Consider the following 20,068-nt stretch of genomic DNA (forward strand, 5'->3'; position numbering starts at 1 on the left):
GTCCCAATTTTAATCTATTTAACTAATGGAATGAGACTTTTTGTCATAGGATGATAGTTTGATGAGGTTAAGTATCATAGTTGATAGTTCATGAGGGAGAAAGTGTCAAGACGCTATAATTTATGGGGGCAAAAGGTAATCCTCCTAAATTTTTTAAAAAATATACGAAAGATGAAAAAATAGCAGATCTCTAAAATAAATCCTACTAAGAACAAAACTGTGTAACACAGTTGTAGTCATTTTCAGGTTTGTTAAAATGTTGGAAGATAAGAAATATGGTGGTTGGTTTTAGACACACCCACCAAGGAGGACATGTTTGATTTTATATGATGCTCAAATGTCTCATTTGGATTGCATGCGTACCAAGTAAAGCAGGAACATGGGTTCTTGTTTGTGCTTTTTCCTTTCTTGTCCTGCTGCTTCGATTACTTCCATTTAGTACAAAACACCTTCTATCATCTTGTCTCTTCGTATTCACACTAGCTTCTCCAATTCCATGCATTCTATGTAGTATGTGGAGTGGATAGCAAGGAAAATAATCAGGCCATCATATTGCACAATCACCCTCGTAAGGAAATTTATTCAAATAGTTCTTAGAACCTTTTCGACGTGAAAACTATATACCCTTTTCAATCCCCAAATGGTCATTAATGCGATCAAGTAAAATCACACCTTATTGGTATCAATGAGCCTCTCCCATAAAAAATGCCTCATTGTCCCCATACCCAGGTAATGACGTACGTGCGTTTTCTATTTTCCTCTCTCTATTTAGTTTTCTTCATAAAGCAAACTACTTTGTCGATCCCCTTCCGGCCGGCATCACCTTGATAGTCTTCCCTTATTTTGCAGGCGATGGCCCATTACTGGTCCAGCCGTCTGAAAATTTACTATATTAATAATTTGCACTTGCGATTAGCACATAAAGACTGAAACATCTTTAAATAAATTGCAAAAGTCAAGACCAATCGTTGAAGAAGATTTGAAGAATTCCTCAAGTTTAGTGTACTAAATTGACATTTGTCCTTAGAACAAATATTTTCACATGCATTTTTAATAATGCACACAAGCACATGATTCTCACATTCTCCCCATTGTAAATCCTATTAAAAATGTGTGTGAGAATCACATGCTTTAAAGACAAATATCAATTTAATACACTGCGTTCAAAAAATTGGAGAAAAATTGTCCAATAAGAATCGCTACAACGCTGAAGTCTGAAAAAACAAGCTTGAATGCTGGCTGCATTAAGATTTCGGTATTTCTCCTTGGATGGCTGTGACCAATAATCATTATCCATTTTCAATCCACAAATACATTAAGAATCATGGGGTTCAAGTGAACTCAGTTAATACTTTACACTACCTTTCCGGACAAAATTTGAACCCATAATCTCTCTTCATTTATCAATGTTGGAATTTGCACTACAAGTCCCTATAATACCTTTTTCCCACTCATATACGCCACATCTCTCCACATCTAGAGGTGATAATACCGGCAAATCTAGTGATTTCTTTCTAAGCACATTTGCAAAAATGACTAAAAGAGTTTGACAAGCCTGTTGTTCATCCATCTTCTGTAACTCACTGAGTTCCAATGAACGATCCTTCCATGGCTGGTAAAATGACCTGTACAGAGAACAAGCCCCGTATTAACTTTTTTTCAAAAACTATTATCAAATCTGATTCGACCAAGCAAAAACAATCTCCCTTTTATTGGCAAAATAGAGATGTATGAAACCCAAAACCAGATCATTAACCAAAAGGTCAATAAATAAATAAATAAACCAAAAAAAATCACCTTAGGTCATACAGGTCAATGAGCAAGTACCAGTAAAATGCCATGTTTTTTTTCTCTGGTCCTAATACCATGTTTGCCTATGCTGTAATTATCAAATTCCTTTCTGTTCCACATCTTTTTTCACACAACAGAAAATTGAGAAGGGAAAAAGAAAAAGGCTGGAGGACACAATAGATTACCATCTCCATGCAGGATTTGCTTCAGCAGGACAACGTATCTTTGAGCACAGTGATGCCACAAGAGTCTCATTACCATGGAAGAAAGCTGATCCGGATTCTACAGAAATATGAAGTTAAGACTCAGTATACTTTCCCAAAAGTGACAAACAAATAGATAAAGATATCTATGTATAAACATTTAATTTGGACAAACTCACCCAGTTCAAAATTTTTAAATCTATTTTTGGGAGAGAAAGTCAAAGCCTAACTTCAGTAGACATGAATATCAAACCTCAGTAATCAAAACATTGCATGTAGACTTAATTTGTGACAACATAGTTCCAATAAATAAGTCTCAAAAACAAATTGTCACACTCCATCGCCCACTCTTAACATATTAACAAGTAATACTGGGCATAATGTATATGTTACTGTAAACATTTAATCGCAACTCAACTCAGCCTCATTCCAGCTACAAGGGATTGGCTAGACCTAGGAAACTTGAAAGCATATGCTGTTTCTAGCAGGGTTTTCTTTCTTTATTTTATTTTTGATAACATAGGAGAACTTTACTCAGATTAATTGCACGTCGCAAACGCATACTGTACAACATTCCTCACCATTAATCAAACTCCTACCGGTAACTGACCCCACCCGCCAGAACCAGTTACCAAGTAATCCAGGAGTTTATTAAAACAATATCATTTGTTTTTCACTCACAGCTTGCTTGGATCCAGATTCTATTCAGCCTCCTTTATCCTCCTTGAAGTGCCAAACAAAAAGACATTACTTACTGTCACTTGCCATAATGGAACCATCTAAGCTCACTCTCTCTTCTGTCTTCAAATGATATCACCTCTAACTTGTCACAATTATATATTACTGCTCTTTTCTTGTTTCATCAAGAATCAATATTGACATTCTCTCTCAATCAGCACATGCTATCAACAAGTTGTTTCTCAACAGACATGCAATTTGCACCATATAGATTAGTTCGCCCTAAGGGGACTCCCTCAGTCTCTGAAATCCTAATTACTGTAGTCTTTTGTCTCACTTGCCATAACTGAACCATCTATGCTCACTCTCTCTTCTTTTCCACCTCTGATTTGTCACAATTATAAGATTGGGATCCCTGTTATTAAGCTGCCCAAATTTCACAGAAATTTGAGCAGCCTAATAACAAGGAATCCTCATCTCAGAATTATATAGTGCTACTCTTTTATTGTTTCACAAAGAATCAATCTTGACATTCTCTTTTAATCAGCACATGCTATATGAACACATTGTTTCTCGACTAACAAGCAATTTGCACCATATACATTAGTCGGCCCTAAGGACTCCATCACTTACTGAAATCCTCCAGAAGTATTCTCCACTTCATCAATCCCAGCATCCTATTCAGTTTTCCCTCTATGGCAGTTCCCTTCACAACAACAGGATAGTCATGAAATCTCCATGTCATCAATCTTTAAAATTTCTCAATTTATCGCTTACACTAGTATCATGCAACATTTATATATGGCATAGAATCCCCATATGCTGAAATCTCTTGATTCCAAGTAGCTCACCTTTTTGTTTCCCTCGCCACCAAAAACAAATTCAGTAGATAATATTTATCATGCAACTTAGACCATACTTCCCTTTCTCTAGCACATTGGTCAACGGGCCTCCAAGGGACCAGAAAGAGAACATACACCACGCCACATGAGTTCATTCATAAGAAATTCCAATACGGGTGACCCTATTCAAACCAAACGGGCTTCATGCCCGAATTGATGTCCAATGAAACTATTGCAGTAGGATCAGGTTAACATTCCCCACCAATCACTAAGCTTCCCTGCTATAGTAGCTAATTAGACTACCCAAGACCTTATTCCAGGTCCAGATGGTCCAGATTGCTAGTCAAACACAGAAATTGAATCTTCTAAGGTCTAAATTTCCAAAAACCGCAACTCCAGAACTCAACACAGTAACTGAACCAACAATTAATCAAAATAACTTACCTGCAAAATTGGAGGCACAGAAAAGGAGACAAAGTGCAGATATAACTGACGGGAGCACTCTGCAATTGACGCCAAGAAGCTGTTGGAGGAAGAAAATTGTAGAAGCCAACAAATCCTCACAGCCAAATCTGTTTTGGATGCTTTCACCACATGGATTTCCAATAAGATCTAATAAAGATTGCAGAGTTCCTAGTTTTAAACGATTTGAAAATTCAGGGCCCAAATCATTAGATTTCCAAGAAAGCTTCCCAAGAATTACAGCAGCACTTAGCCAACATAAAAGTTTTGATATCAAGGAATCCTCATAGACCTCTTCCTCCAAAGAAATAGTGATACGAGGATGAGATTCTTTGAACTGAAGCATTTGTGCAGAGTCCGATTTCAAAGCAGTGGAAATTGCCCACATAACAAAACTTGAAAGCTTGTCCTGATTCTGTGAAAACGCACCAAAACAAAACAAAATTTCAATATGTAGTCAAACCATAAGGGAAAAGTGATTTGGCATCGTAATACAAAAAACCGACCTAAAAGGTGAAAAGAGAACATTGATCACTTCAACAACTTAAATGCCAAAAAAGTTACTCAAGTATGCCGGCAATGCGTATGTAAGGATATACTAGACAACCCCAATGGAAGACAGCTACACTTTGCATTAGCTTAAGTGTCCAACATGTATGAGAACAGATGGACCCCTAGGATGGCTGAACAAAAAATTTCTACTTTGGAAACCAAAGCCAGCAAAGAATGAGTAGGGAACATAGGGACAGTACAGCTGTTGATTCCAATCCTGCTAATTTCCCAACATTTCTCCACTTATATCTACACAAGTTAGATCCTTCCTCATTCTATCAACTAAAACCTCACATTTACGTTGTCCAACACCTCTCGCACCAAATGCTTACCACCTCTCAGCAAGATAGCTCCTTAGTATTAAGGGCCTGTTTAGGTGTGCATTTGAAGGGCTTAAAAATGCGTTTAACAATTAAAAAGGCCGTTTGAAGAAAAAAGTATCCATTTGGTATAAAAAATTGAAAGCGTTTTTAAGGGTCCAAAAAGCTCAAAAATGGCCAAACCGCACTTTTAGCAGAAGCTTAAAAATGAAGCTTTTGCCAAAAAGTGTTTTTCGACTTAAAAACTCTACTTCTCAAACATGCTTTAAGGATACCAAGGTTGCCCTGCATCCAGGACTCATTATGAGGTATCCAATAGCAAATAAATTTGATAAAAGCATAGATCAAAACTGACTGTCTTATTGATTCAAAATCACAATTACTACCAAATTACCCATGCGCACGCATGCACACAACAACACAGAGAGAGAGAGAGAGAGAGAGAGGAATACCATGTGGAAAAGAGCTACTGGAGGTGTACCCATAAGTACAGCTTTGAGTGCAACCTCTGCACAAGGGCAAGAGCCGGCATAATTATATACATTAACAGCCTCATATATTTGATATAAACCCTCAACTGATAGAGTAAAATGTGGCTGGTATATTTTCCTTTTCTGCGATATCTTCAATGTTGCTATTATTATTTGCAGAAATGGATTAACCAATGCCACATTTTCCTTTATGAGTGTCGTATCACCAAAGAAGATTTTGTACAGATGCGAAGAAAGTTCCATAAGCTGCTCCAGGGCGTCTTTTTGCAACCATTCAGTAATGTTTCTAGATGAAATAACATCATTGACAACCTAAATTCAAGCAAGAAAAGTTAATGAAGAGGGGAAATATAAAACTGCTATTGACATTTACTACCGACATTTTATTCTTTCACAGAGCACAGATTACACTCGAGCTTAAATAAGCAGGAATAATTGTATTTTGATTAAGCCATTAAGATAACGTGCTCTTTGGCGTGATCATGGAAATATTGCAATTATTCTGTAAGTAGATCATATGTCACAATAATAACAGAAAAGATGATGTTCATGATTATCGATGATGATGATGATAAAAATAATGACAACAGACTTCAAAAGAGTTCAAGTTGACACCCTTGGAATTTCGCAAAGCAAGAAACCAGTATCTACAGGTTACAGCAGAGATAGGCCATTTGACATGACATGCAATACCACATACATCATCTGTCAACTATTAGCTTATTTGTTAGGATTTCTAAGTAAAACTGCAAAGGCACGATTGTATCCATGATAACATATTATTGACACTAGTGTTTGTGTGTGTGTGTGTGTGTGTGATGATGGTGTACAGAAACTGCGTTCATAAACAACCAAGCTCAACTCAGCTTTATCCGAGCTATAATTTAAGGTCATTAACAGAGTTCCAGTTTAATCAATTTAGTTATATATGGGCCGAAATAGCTTTTCTAGATACCTCAACCTGTCATACTCATCCCATATCCTGGAAAACATCATCAACTAGAACTAAACTGCCGCTTTTTCTTTTCTTTTTTATTTTTTTCTGATTACCAAGTTACACATACACCCAATGGATCTTGACCCTACAACCTCACCCTCAACACCATTCTTTTAGGGAAAGGAATTTCCATTTGAGCCAAATAATAATAATTTTTTTTTTTATATATAAGTAATCGAAAATATCATTAAAAACGTAAGGCATAGCCATTTGAGCCAAAGATCATTAGCCATAGTTTAATCAACAATCTTCACTGTTCCAAAACAAAAACTAGCTTATGGAGAACTTTTAACCTATTGCTAATATATGCATTTGCAGGCATGCTATGTTAACAAATACAGAGAATTGGCAAGATTCTCACACTAAGGACAAGCACAAAAAAAGTTGGTCAAGAGCAACTTGGATGATCATAATTAGTGCATATGCCCCTCAAGTGGGGCAAAATGAAAAGGGAAACGAAACATTCAAGTATTACCTAAGGGACAACATGTTTATACAAATATGCTTAAATGATTAGGAGGGTAAATATTAAGGGTAGTTGTTACACGAGGAATATCAAAGTATCTTAGCTGTGTGAACTTACATTACAAAATTTATACTTCCCTAAAAGACATGAACGTGTGCAACCTCTTAAGACCAGTAAAAAGTTGCATTAAAATAAGATCTTTTTTCTTCACTATAAGGTACAGCCAAACAATCTAGGACAGTAAGGTTATCACAAGAGAGCGTCACTACATTACATATGCTAATAGTCTTAAATGCACACCAAAGAAAGAGAAAACAGACTGGGAGTCTAAGATAGAGGAAACAGGAACTTATAAGACATCTTAAATCATGAGATGGAACAAATGCAAAGGTGCCTTTGTAGTACTGTGATTAAGTTATGCTAACCCACTATTTTCCAATATTAAATAGGGAAATGGTTAAGAGCAGATGGAAAGTCAGAAGACAGGCAATAAATATATTAAGGGATCAGCTTATGCACATAATATTCGGTGTAAAAAGAAGCGGACAATTTTATGTCAGCCTAATTACAAACTATGTTCTAGGAAACAGAGTTACTGTAGGACTGACTTGGCTTTCATAAGGCCTTTTTTTTCTAGTAAAAGAATATCGATCATCTCCAAAGCATATATTAGCATCCCCACCAGGTTCATCATGTAGGGATTACCAAAACCACAGCCTAGCACCTACATTGTTGACATTGTCAGGTTAATCATAACAATAGAATATCAGGATTTAGATCATGCAATCCTTCCGTTTTAATAGAATATAACATTACCAAATCAAGCCATTTTGTTTCAACAAGTCTTAAATGTCTCCTTACTAAACTTGAATTTTCTTACAATGTATCTTAGTAGCAGTCTTTTCACTAACATGCTAAATGCACCATTAAGCTGAAGAATGCAAAATAACTTTTTATGTTTACTTAAGCAACCCTTGCACGCCACTTCTTTGTCAGCAAAAATGGGTAATACTACCAATCACAAATATAGAGTGAAAACTTATGCAGAACAAGAAGATATGAAAAAATTAAGTGAAAACTGTTAGGACCTAGTGGAAATGAGCAACTTACCTCTAATACCACAAGCAATTGCATTAAAAAAAAACTTTTTTCATCTTTGAAGAGCCTTCTACTGGAGAATGAGAGAATAGACGATAACCATGAAAAGAGGCCACAGTGTTCAGCTAGATAACGAGCCATCTTATGCAATTTGACAGACTTCTTCACTATCTGCAGTTACAATCAGTTACTAGAAGCAAACTCAAAAGCAAGACTTATATTACGCTAAACAAATAAGGCCAGGTTTCAAAACAATAGCACAAGGCGTTTTACAGATGCATCTCAACAAAACAAATTTAAAACATCTAATGTATTTCTTCTTCTTTTTTTTTTTTGATAAGTAAAAATCAATCATTAGTTTATAAAATACATGATCAGTTTATAAAATACACATGATCAAGCTCACACCCAACTTTGATGTAACTGCCTCAGTTATGTATCAAGAATTTGGGCTGAGACGATTCTTTTACCAACTAAAAATTCGGAAACAAACAGAGAGCATGAGACTCTGCTTGGCTATTTTGTAATTCCATTCAATCTGAGAACCATTTTTTTTCGAATAATACATGAAAGGTCTCTTCTGAATGCCTCTACCCATGTTCTCTTTGGTTTTCTCCAATCCTTCTAACATTTACAACCCAAAAAAGTCACTCCAACTAACTCGTACACGCCAGTTACTAGTTTTTGTTGCAGATGTCCAACCATCAACCAAATTTTCTTAATCCAATTCAACTTTGCACATTCCCAACTTCATACACTCATTATTGCCCACTAAAATCCAATTCAAATTTCCCTACTTACTCCATGTCTTTTTTACCTCCCAGTTGATGTTGCAATTGCATAGAGAAGTTGCAGTGGGACTTTTTGTGGGGTGGCATTGGTGAAGAGTTCAAATTTCATCTCATACGCTGGTCAAAAATTTGTTTCCTTTTTTTTAGTGAGTTACACACAAAACTAGCGAGTTTTGAGCATACGACCTCTTCCTGTTCTTATAAGGTAAGAAGGTTCCATTCCAACTAGAACTCACTAGGTCTTTTTTATTTATATATATTTTATGGGTAACAAGCATATGGGAAGAAAACTGGCACAAAGGAGAAACTTTCCTCTTAGAAGGAAATAGAAAATATAAAAAGATATCAAAGAAGCAAAATAAACTTAGCGGGGGCGTTGGATTCCAGAAGGGTTTTTCTAAGGGCTTGACACATATCTCAACTAAGAGAGAACCAGAAAGAACTCGAAAATGGTCACATTTCTGTTCCCAAAATAATACAAGTAACTCCGTTTCGAAGAAAACCTTTCCTCAAAAATATCATTTCAAAATCTTACTTCACATAACCAATTTCACATATGAACTCCATGTGTCTCTACATGCTGATCTGAACCCAGCATGCGGATGCGGAAAAAAAACTTTAAACTCCAAGATGCTTTATGAGCCGTATAATTTTATTGAAGGGAGCTAGAAAGTTGAGATCAAAGAGAGCAGTTTCCAGAATTTTCAACAGATTATGCAAAATGAATAGCAAGGAGCTAATGCAGTATATATGGTGAGTCAAAGTGATACAACAGAAAAGGCAGGAATCACCATAACAGGCCCAGAAATTACCTGAAGAATGAGTTCCTTTGATTCATTATCTGAAAGAGGAGAGACATAAAAACTCAGTATTGTCTCAATAATAGAGTTTCTGATATATATTTGGGCATCATCATTTAAGTTCAACCCTGCATACAGTAGGCGAAGTATCCACAACCTTTCTGCTTTAAAATTAACAGTGCTACTCCAGAAAAAATTGTTAAAAAATGGTACACCCTGCAGATGTGATCAAGGAATAAGTATAAAAAAGCAGCAAAGAAATAAACAAATATAAATATAAATCAACAAATGACATTACTGAAATAAAACATATACCTTCATATTTACCCTAGAAGACTGCATCAAAAGCTTACTTATGGTGGTATAGTGATCATGCGAAGGATCCAACAACACAAAAGATGCTTCTGCAGCAAAAAGAGCAATAACAGAGGGGATTTTCTGCCATGGCTCTTCTACACCATTTTGCACATAATTCATTAGAAGCCGGAGTTGCATTACATCCTTCCTCTTTTGACACTTCTGTATACATTGGTTTGAACTTTTGTTAAAATATAACTTCCAAAAAAAAAACTCATTTAAGAGAGTAAAACTATGCACCACAAACAGGAGGATGTAATGTAATTAGCCAGTTTCATGTAAGACTAGCAAATAAACAACTCAGAAAACCTGTTGCACATCTATGTAAACGAGGCACTGGAACCTGACTTCCCAAGCAATCATGAAATATCAGAACTTTTAGGGTTTCATTTATTGCATAGAATCTAATCAAGAAAAAATATCCAGCATCCGGCTGAGGTAGCATACCAGTTATAAAAACATGACCACAAAAGCACAAAATTGATATGCACCAAAACCAAGTTTAGCTACTCAATTTTGTATCTACTTTTTCTTTCCTATTTCGGTAGGGCTTTGGGGTGCAGGTGTGGTGCTCTTACAATGCTCCAAACTGACAACATTAAGCAGACCAGGTTTGCTGATATCTGCTCTATATAAAGGATTAATTTTTGAGGTCATGCAGAAGTCCATAAGAAAAATGCAGATAATGAAAATTTTAACACAGACATGCATGCACATGCACATAAACTATGTAACAAAAAAAAGAAAGCAATTAAACACAGCATCACCTCCAATGCATGCTTAAATAATCCAAGAGTCTCGTAACTCATTTTTCTTATCCTGTCATCTGATGAAGACATGCTAACAAATGCAACTGCAAGCAAGCCTAAACCAGCAAACTCCACAGGTTCAATATAGCCCAACGACAGATTATGAATTGAGAAGCGCAATATGAAAACAGGATCATAACGATCTATATTTTCAACAACAGGAGAATGTGCCTGCAAAAGAATCAATTACATTATTAGGTAAGAATTATGACAACTGCAGAAGAAGTAAAAAATAATAACAATAAACTAAAAAGTAAAAACAAAGATCACCCAGATCCTGCAGCTCACCAAAATGGGATTCGCTAGTGAAATTAAACCATACCTGAAGGATATCCCTGCTATAATCGGATTGAACCTTGTTCAAGGACAATGGTTCATCACATGCAATTGCATCATAGGGAAAATATAGCACTGTTGATGCACATATTTTGGGGTCAATTGAAAGGTTTTCTCTAAATTGACTTTTCCGACGCTCTTCAATTGTTGCAGTATCAGTCATGATACCCGAAGATATATCTTGCTCAACAGCCCATTCTTTTTTGACTTTTAAAGCAGCTCTTCCCCATTGGTAATCCATTTCAGCAATATTCACAATGTCTGATCCATCCACAGACTCAATTTTGTTCATCAGACTATATATCTCCAAATCAACTTCACTGAGTGTTGCACCATAAGAAGACAATAGAAGTAAGTGCAACTCTTTAAAATTTATGCCAAAATCTTTTCCAGAATCAAAACCAGCTTGATGAGCCTTTACTGGAAAGAGTACGCAGAGTAATTTAATAACTTCCAACTGTCTCACATACAGCTTAGCTGTTTCCACATCACTTTTGCCACTAACTGCATTATGTTTAGTAGAAGGGATAAGTGATCTCAGAATGCTGGACATAGGCCTTGAAAATGCACCAATAGGAGGACATCCAGATGATTTGGAGACTGAATGAATTGTAGGGGCAAACTGAGAGTGGGCAACCAGCAGCTGAATATATGAGACACGTGAAAATTTTCCATCAGACAGCAAAGTTAGGATACCTCGGAGTGCTTTCAGAGTTGTGGGATCCTCAAATCTATATAGAAGAGCCGACTTCATCAATTCCTCAAGAAAGGGAACAGATTGCAATTGGACAAGGCCATCATGCATCTCTGCAGTTAACTCAAAAATACTTTTCAAAATGAAGACTCCCAAGTGTTTGTAGAGCGTAGAACTGTCTATTCTCTTTTCCTTTGCAGAACTATCAGAAATTAATGGTAATTTCTTAGTAATCCATTGCCAACTACTCACCAAGATGTTCATAAACCGCATCCTTGATGACTCTGAATTTGATCCTCTTTCTAAAGAAACTTCCTTCAAGTCCCCCTTTGTTTCTTTTGGCAAAGGCATAATCTGATTATTTTCCATAAATAATAAAATCCTGCAAAAAGATATCTTAGCAACAACTCTATTTATATGGTTTAATGACTGGTTAAGTGAATGAGAATCCATCTCGCCAACATCACAGTCTAACAGCTCATCATGTGCATTAGAACGTGGGAAAATTTTATCAAATAGTTTCAATCGCTTCTTCATTTTCATTGACACTCCTCTGAAGGCAAAGTGAAACTGCAACATATGAATAGATTTTCCAAGAAGAGTGCCATCCACAATACTCAAAAGTTCTTGGGTAGATGATGGCAAGAACTCGCCATATTCCTCCTCAAATATATTTCCAGAGACAAAGCTCTTCCAGTGAAGGAAACCATTCAAAAGAATCCTTGAATATAAAGAAGATATGTCTTCAAAATGCCTATGGTACTGATTTCCAAATTTCATAAACATTGATTTCAGGTATGACAAAGCAGCAGGCAGAAGCATCATGAAATCCTCATCGGAAAGGGCAAGGCCACAGCTTTCCACCATCACATTGTCCTTGTGAGGAAAATCTTTCTTCAGGATATCCAAAAATAAGTTCCCAAAGATTGACAAATGTAGGGAGCTTCTCTCAGTAAGAAGAAACAATAATTTAGCTTTCGTCTTGTTTGTCCTGTAAATGCAATGGGAAAGCAATTCCACAGGAGTGATTGATAAAACCCTCGACAACACCAAACTTAATGGATGAAATATAGTCTGTTCATTGTATTTCTGTCTGTAACCAGTATTAACAGCTTCCAGCAAGCATATATCTGCAAAATCTGATTCAAAACGCATGGCAAAATTTACCACTTTAATGTAGACCTCCTCAATTATGTCGACATTGATATTGTCTTCTTCTATTTCCCATAATAAATTGTATGGTACTCTCCTTGTAATTGGCTGCTCCAAATAACTAGACACAGTTTTGAAAGCACCAGCAGCAATACAAAATCCAACAGAGAGAGCACATATCTTGGAATTTTTCCAAACTGTGACGTTTTCCATGTCAACCCTACTAAACATCCATTGAACTAATTCAAGAAGCTCAAAAGGGGATATAAAATGAATCAGAGCATGCAAAGCATAAAATGTTGGGAGGAGGGGCATCAGATCTTTAGTATGAATGCACAGATCAAACTTCTCCCTGGCTTCCAGAATAAGCCTCTGCACGGGGGCTTTAAAAGCCCTCACAAGTTGCTTATTAGCATTTTTGTTAATTTTGGGTATAGAATCTTGACCATTGCATAGAGCCAACAAGTACTCAGAAGTTCCTGTCAGTATATTTAAGACATGATGATCCAATTTATGAATTCTCTGCCTGGATAAACTAATCAACATGTCCAAACTGTTGACCATGTTTATATTTTCCAAGTCTTCTTTACAATCCAAAGGACAGGATAATGACGCTATCACTGCAGGATGACAGAATATGGATTCAGCCACTTCTTTAATATCTTGTCTTGACAAAGGAACCACACAATTTTTGGAACAATCAGAATCAGTTTTCAAAACCAATAGTTGAGGTAACAAGTTCTCTACGAGATTAAAGCAAATCTCAGCAAGTTGTTGTAGTTTGACTAATGGTTTAATTTTATAAGATGACTGTATCTGGTGGATCCAAAATAGCACAAGTCGCAGATATGAAATACGGTGGCAATCAGCTGTTGAGTCAGATAATTTAGTCAGAAGCAGGTCTTGTATTTTCAAGGGCTCCAATGAGTAAGGACCATCAATGTTCATAATTGCAGGAAAGAGCACATGGAAAGGCGCCTGCTTCAAAAAGAAAGTAAATGCAGCAGCAGATTCACCTGCACCAAAATCATTTTCACTGGCATCATTTTCACTGGCATCATCTTCTTTGCCTTCACAATGACTAATAGATAGAGCCATTTCCAAACCAGGAAAGAATATGTCAGGCCATAACTTAGAAACACTGGTAAGAAGGCCTTGTTCAAGAAAGAATACCAATGATAAGATTGGCATAGGAACTCCAAGAAGGTTGCGTGAAATGGTCATGACTGATGGAAAATTTTTCAATATCCCATCAGGCGAAGTACAAATAATTGAGGAAGCAAATGATTTGGTTATGCCAGCTATATTTCCACCACCCCCACTGCTTACAAATCTTTTAACTTCATCAAGTATACTTGCAAAAGAACTGTCAACAGGCATAGCCATTTTATCTGTAGAAAAAATGCAAGAAGTTTGTTGATGTGAAATGCTCTGTGAGAAGATCAATAAGTTCGTCAATGGTCTCCACTCACAGAATAAATCTCCAGAATCATCAACACGGCAACAGTCACCAAGTTTCTCAGACATGACTAGTTCAACTAAAGAAGATAACAATCCTGCATCTACCTATCAGAATTCAGTCCAAGCATTAGATTGTGTAGAAACAGCACGCAGTTACAAAGGTAAAAGACATGATGTGTACCTGGGTTTGCAAGAGATATTTTAGTGTATTGCATACATATAATGATATGATTGACTTCTCAGGCAATGTAAAGCTTCCAGATTCAGAAGTTAGCAACCTTAGACACTTCTGCAAGACACACACGACAAGAGGGCTGAAACTAGGAGATACATCTGCCAGACCAATGAGGTAAAAAATCAAAAAGGGAAAAATAGCCACAATTGATCATTCATTTTGCAAAAGATAGGAAGAACTTGAATTAATGACCAAATTTATATCTTTTTCTTTTTCTTCCTTTTCTTCTTTATTTCTTTTCTTTTTGCTTTTCTTTTTTGAGCATAAGGAAAGGATAGAACAACCTAGCAATTTGATTGGCGAAGTAGCCAGCGAAAGTAAAAGGATCAACAAGTTCACAGGACAATATTTCTCAAAAGCAGAACATTTCCAATTTAACTGTTACGAGTTTTGGGCCACAGTATGATTAAAGTTAACAACATACCTAAGCCTAATAATGACTTCCTGTATGGTTTAAGTGAAAGATATATGACTATATTAATATTACATTTAACCAAGGAAGAGGCTCTTTTTTTCTTTTTCTTTTTTTTTTTTTCTTTTTTTGGTATAGATACAAATGAAGTGGAGCACTATCCTAATCAAGGAAGAGGGGGAAAAACTCCTCAGACTGGTAATTGGCAAAATTAACAAATATTATGTTAAAAAACCAGAAAGCCAGATCAAATAACATTTGATTTCCACATACAATCCCAAATCAAGGAAAATGAACAGTACTTTCAGAGGGCCATGAAACATAAAACACAAACAATCTCTCATGGGCCTTATCAAAACCACTCACCACCAATGGTTTTCAGAGAAAATTAGCATCAAGCCATCTATGAGTAGCATACTTTTGCAATCAGCAGATAAATACAATATCAAGGACAAAACCTATACTAAGTAGAAATTATCTTATGAAAAAGAACTTAAAAATTCTACATGATCTAGGTGAGGCTACTTAAATATTAATTAGAACTGAAGAAGATAATTATTTGGGCACTTTGATCATAGAATTCAATATTTAGGGTTCTACTTGCAAAAAATATATATATTTAGGGTTCAAACTATTTAAATTTTAAGTAGGGGAGAGAGAGAGAGAGAGAGAGAGAGAGAGGGGGTGATCTAATACTAATTTACAGTTTCTTACCGGCAAATATATTTTTAAAGTCAGGATTTATAAAAGAGAAGCAACAGAAAAAGGAAAGCGAAATAAAGAAAAGGCTATTGATGTGGGAAAAAATGGTTTGTGTATTGGCTGTCAACCTCACATTGACTAGTTGCCACTCCGACCCTGCCACACTGTTTTCTATGTATTCCATTTTAGAAGTAGAAGTACCAGTAAAAGCTCCCTTAGAAAATTGATCATTTGAAATTATCATGCCACAGCCATATTGAGCACCTCGTAATTCATAAAGTTACATATGATTGCAGCAAGAGATGGGAAGACCATTAACACATGATACCTACACTCAGCTCAAGGCATGCACATATAACCTTTTTTTTTTCTTTTTTTCTTTTTTCATTTTTATAACTATAAAATGTGATTAAACATATAGGAAGCATGTGATCACCAATTACCTTTAACACCTTTCAAATGGCACATGTAATGCTTGACAATATCCCAATATTTGAATAAATTATTCCCGATAGTAGATATGGCATCGCATAAAAATGAGATAACAACTTGAGACAAGCTGTGCAACAGTTCCACCCCTAGGACCGTAGCAGGCATCTTTACTCTGTTATAACCTGGTAAAAATAAGAACCATGCCCCAATTTCGTCTAGGTTTCTGTCAAATGCACCAGTACTAAACATAGCTGCCCGTGCCAAACCATATGACAGATCCTTTATGTCACTGGTTGGAGAAAAAATCAACAAGTTAATGAATGGCTGTAGATGCTTGTACATCAGTGGAGGGGTTCTAATGGGAATCCCACTGCTTGGCAAGAATCCAACGTACTCTACTAGCAGAGACAAGAGACAGCACTGCATGTTGGTTGGTAATGCTAAAGGATTGGTGAGGAGATTTATAAAGAACTCAAATGATCCCTCCAACACATTAGGTATTGTCCGCTGCACAAGAAGAACAATTAAAAAACCATTGTAAGATATGGTTAGTGGGGAAAGTTTTACAATTAACTTTAGAATTAAAGCAAAGTAAAGCAACAGTTGCAGTTGACCCATGATGATTTCTCCCACAGACCCATTTATTTTTCTGCTAGCCTGGTCACAAATGATATAAAGAACTAATACAGGGTATTCATCTGGTGCTGCAGGGTGAGGGCTTCAGTGGTGAGGGCTTCCACTAAAGACAAATAAAAGCTAATATGATATCGAATTAAAGAACTCAAAACAAACTTTTAAATTGAATCAAAAAAAAGTAAAGGATCAGGCAACAAGATTCAGAGAAACGAAACTTACAATATAAATTTTGAGAGCATCAAGCAGCTTAGTTTGAAAGAACATCTCTGTATCCTTTAGTGTGATAAGATGCACCGAGTGTAGCTCTAAACCCCAAATTTCTGCAATGACTCCCATAAGATCTTTACCATCGTCAGTCTCATCTGCTGCAAGTGAAGCAACAGGTCTTTCGCTTTCTGCAGGCGAAGCAATGTCTGGAGCAGAACTTATTCCACTTACAACGATATCTGTGTCCTCATTCTCAAAATTCATTTTCAACTTTTTAACATTACTACTGCTACGTTCAGTAAAATTTTCCAAATCTGCTGTTCTCTTCAAACATGACTCACGAGTGGAGTGGCGTGTCAGAGAAGAAAGAAGAGTCAGTAAAACTTGGGGATCAGGGAGTGAAGTTCGGACTTCATTCTGAATTTCTTGCTTAAGAGATGCCCAGCCTTGCATCATTTGATCACTCAAATAAGAACTATGATTCAAAACACCAATGAAGGAGTCCAGCAACTTCAGTGCCTCCAAAAGAAGCCTTAGAGTTCCATGCTTCACAAGAAAATCCGAGTGAAGCAACCCCTTATTGATTACTGACCGGCTGAATGGACGGGGAAACAAGCATTTCAAGATACTCTGCACTTCCTCATTATCAAACGAAGTGGGATGACATTGAGAATCAAGGAAACCAAAATGACAGCCAGCGCCTACTGAGGAAACCAAGTTTGCTGCCAGAGAAACCGTAGCAAACCTGCAAATGCTTCAGTCACCATGAAAAGGCACAAGTATAGAAAAAATAATAAACAACATGATGATAGTTCATATTGCACGTGCAGTGGTATAAAGAAACTGACCAGGTTGGTGATGCAAAATCTTCCAGGTTGTAAGGGAAGTCTTCCATGTATGCTGAACCAAAAGAGGGACTCCCACTAACAATAGCCAAAAGCAAGTCTCTGTGATAGCCAATCTCAGTCGCTTTTAGCTTCTTCATGAGTCCAACAAGTCGCTTTGGATTACCCTTCAATGGACTTGGGCGCCTCTCCAAATCTGGCATCAAACCATTACAAGGATCAGTGCAAACGAGGACTAGCATACGGTATGACAACTCTGCAGCAGGCCCACCATTCTCTCTACCAGAAACGCTGACCAATTGTTCTAGAGTAACACTCCCAAAAAGAACACTTCTAAGACCTGGAGGCACCAAGGACTCTTCCACGAGAATCCTATCACGTAATGTGCACAAAACATAAATAACAGTCTCGTCATCATCATTCCCAAGCCCACGAAAGACACCAGAATACATTTCCTTCTGCTGCAGGACCCACCTCAACAATCCAGGCCTCCCCACCTCCAAAAATGACATTGCAAAGCCAACAAATGCCTTCCTTAATGAGCGCTTCATTCTCTTCTCATTTCGGTTCTTTTTATATTCAGCGAGCTTGGAAAACACCTTGAGCTTGAAGTCAAATTTCTTTGCAAACTCAGAAGCCAATCCCGACCCTCGTCGAACAATTGAAGCCATTAGCAAAAGAGCAGCCTTTTGGCACTTCACTTCTTTACTATTGAGTTCCTTATAAACATCTGCCATGTATTCTTCAATAAGCAATTTTGCAAACTTGTCGAGGACCCTGCTAATAGATATTCTCTCCACATTCTTCGGATCATACATCCCATAAGGATGGCCCAGAATAGTAGAAACCAATGACAACACATATGACAATCCGGGCTTCCCTCGTCGAAGCTTCCAAGCATCTAGTAGCTCAGAGAACTTGGAAGAACTCCTAACATATAGATAGAGCAATTCACCTCCAGTGTTACCTTTCAGTAACTTAATAAACTCCTTCACACCATCCGAACATAACTTTATCTCAATGGAATTGACCTTATGCAATAGTTCTCTAAGTTTAGCTTCATGGGTAACTTTAACTTCATACGTTGGAACCTCTTCTCCTTCAACCTCACTCTTATCATCACCGTCTACCATAACTGCAATTGAAAGACAAAACACCAAGAAAAGCAAATTACTAACCATTTCATGCAACTCCGGTTAAAAATTAAATAAATCGTTTCTTAACATAGTTTCCTTTCAGCCAATATACAATCATCCGCCGCTTCAGATAAATTAAGCCTTACGTTCTGTTTGGTTGCTTAGAAAACTATAAACAAGCAAACATGACACAGTTTCTTTTTCTTTCTCTTTTCTTTGACTAAAATTTTCTCGGCATCCAAACAGGCAACAACACAAAAAAAAAAAAAGAAAAAAAAAAAAACTCAATGAGGCGAATGCATTGAATAGGTACCTTGGTCGGAGGCCGAGCTTCGTTCCTTTGCTTAGTGTGTGTTTGTTAGTGTGGGGAAGTGGGGTTTAAGGGCACAGAGCAACCAAGGGTTTTGGCTCTGTGTTGTGCAAGAACTCTCTTTTTCTCTTTTTCTCTTTTTCTTTTTCTTTTTTATTTATTTATTTATTTTTATAATTCTCTTTTTTCAATTTGTTTTGGTCTGAATCTTCACTCTGGGCCAGGAATGAACCCAGGCCCAACCATAACAGTAGACCCAGTCCAATATATAGAACCATCAACCATGAGTTTTACATACCAAGAGTTAGGGCAATCGCTGAAACCACCCCGCCGCCAAATCCCGCCTCTTTGGACCTAGTTGAGTCGATTAAGGACCAAAATCAAGGCCGATGTCAAGTAGGATCGTGGATGTAGAGCGGTCAAACCATCTCATGGCGGATTACGAAGTGGTTGAACGACACCCTATAGCTATTGAGTACGATTTTTTTTTTATTTTACTTAAAATGAAAATCAATCGTTTAAGGGTTCATATTAGATTAGATTTTACAATAATTAATGATGTACATAACATCACATTTTTTAAAAATTTAAATAATGCGGCAACATACATAATATAAATTATGAAATAATTATTCTAGTCAAGCCAAACATTTCTTTTTATATATAATTTTTTAAGATAAATTTTTAAATTTATACTAATTTTGTTAGTATCACAATAAGTTATTTATAGCTTTTGAAATTTCAAAACATTAATTGTCACAACTTTAAATCCCTTCTCCACAAGTTATAGGGCTATTTTGCTTATGTAAAACGATTATTTGGGAATTGTTTCAAGCAATGCATTTACCAATTT

The 20,068-nt window shown here is 36.6% G+C and overlaps 1 protein-coding gene across 2 annotated transcripts; it reads right to left on the reverse strand.

Annotated features, from left to right (window-relative positions):
• Window positions 1–1,270: 1,270 nt before the first annotated feature.
• On the reverse strand, window positions 1,271–19,344 carry LOC132173627 (uncharacterized). Of its 2 annotated transcripts, XM_059585165.1 has the most exons (14): window positions 19,219–19,344; window positions 17,773–18,904; window positions 16,937–17,669; window positions 16,093–16,588; window positions 14,482–14,633; window positions 10,980–14,405; window positions 10,616–10,828; window positions 9,807–10,010; window positions 9,504–9,707; window positions 7,913–8,071; window positions 5,301–5,651; window positions 3,959–4,391; window positions 1,977–2,073; window positions 1,271–1,625 (listed from the first exon to the last, which is right to left on the reverse strand). In XM_059585165.1, the coding sequence occupies exons 2-14, from the start codon at window positions 18,900–18,902 to the stop codon at window positions 1,397–1,399; spliced, it is 7,827 nt and encodes a 2,608-aa protein (XP_059441148.1). In that variant the 5' UTR covers window positions 18,903–18,904; window positions 19,219–19,344; the 3' UTR covers window positions 1,271–1,396. The 2 variants fall into 2 exon arrangements, with proteins under 2 accessions (XP_059441148.1, XP_059441149.1); XM_059585166.1 differs by lacking the exons at window positions 1,271–1,625; window positions 1,977–2,073; window positions 3,959–4,391; window positions 5,301–5,651 and having other exon boundaries at window positions 8,037–8,071; window positions 9,504–9,532; window positions 9,628–9,707.
• Between the last annotated feature and the right edge of the window lie 724 nt (window positions 19,345–20,068).

Source organism: Corylus avellana, chromosome ca3, assembly GCF_901000735.1.
Source record: "Corylus avellana chromosome ca3, CavTom2PMs-1.0".
NCBI lineage: Eukaryota > Viridiplantae > Streptophyta > Magnoliopsida > Fagales > Betulaceae > Corylus > Corylus avellana.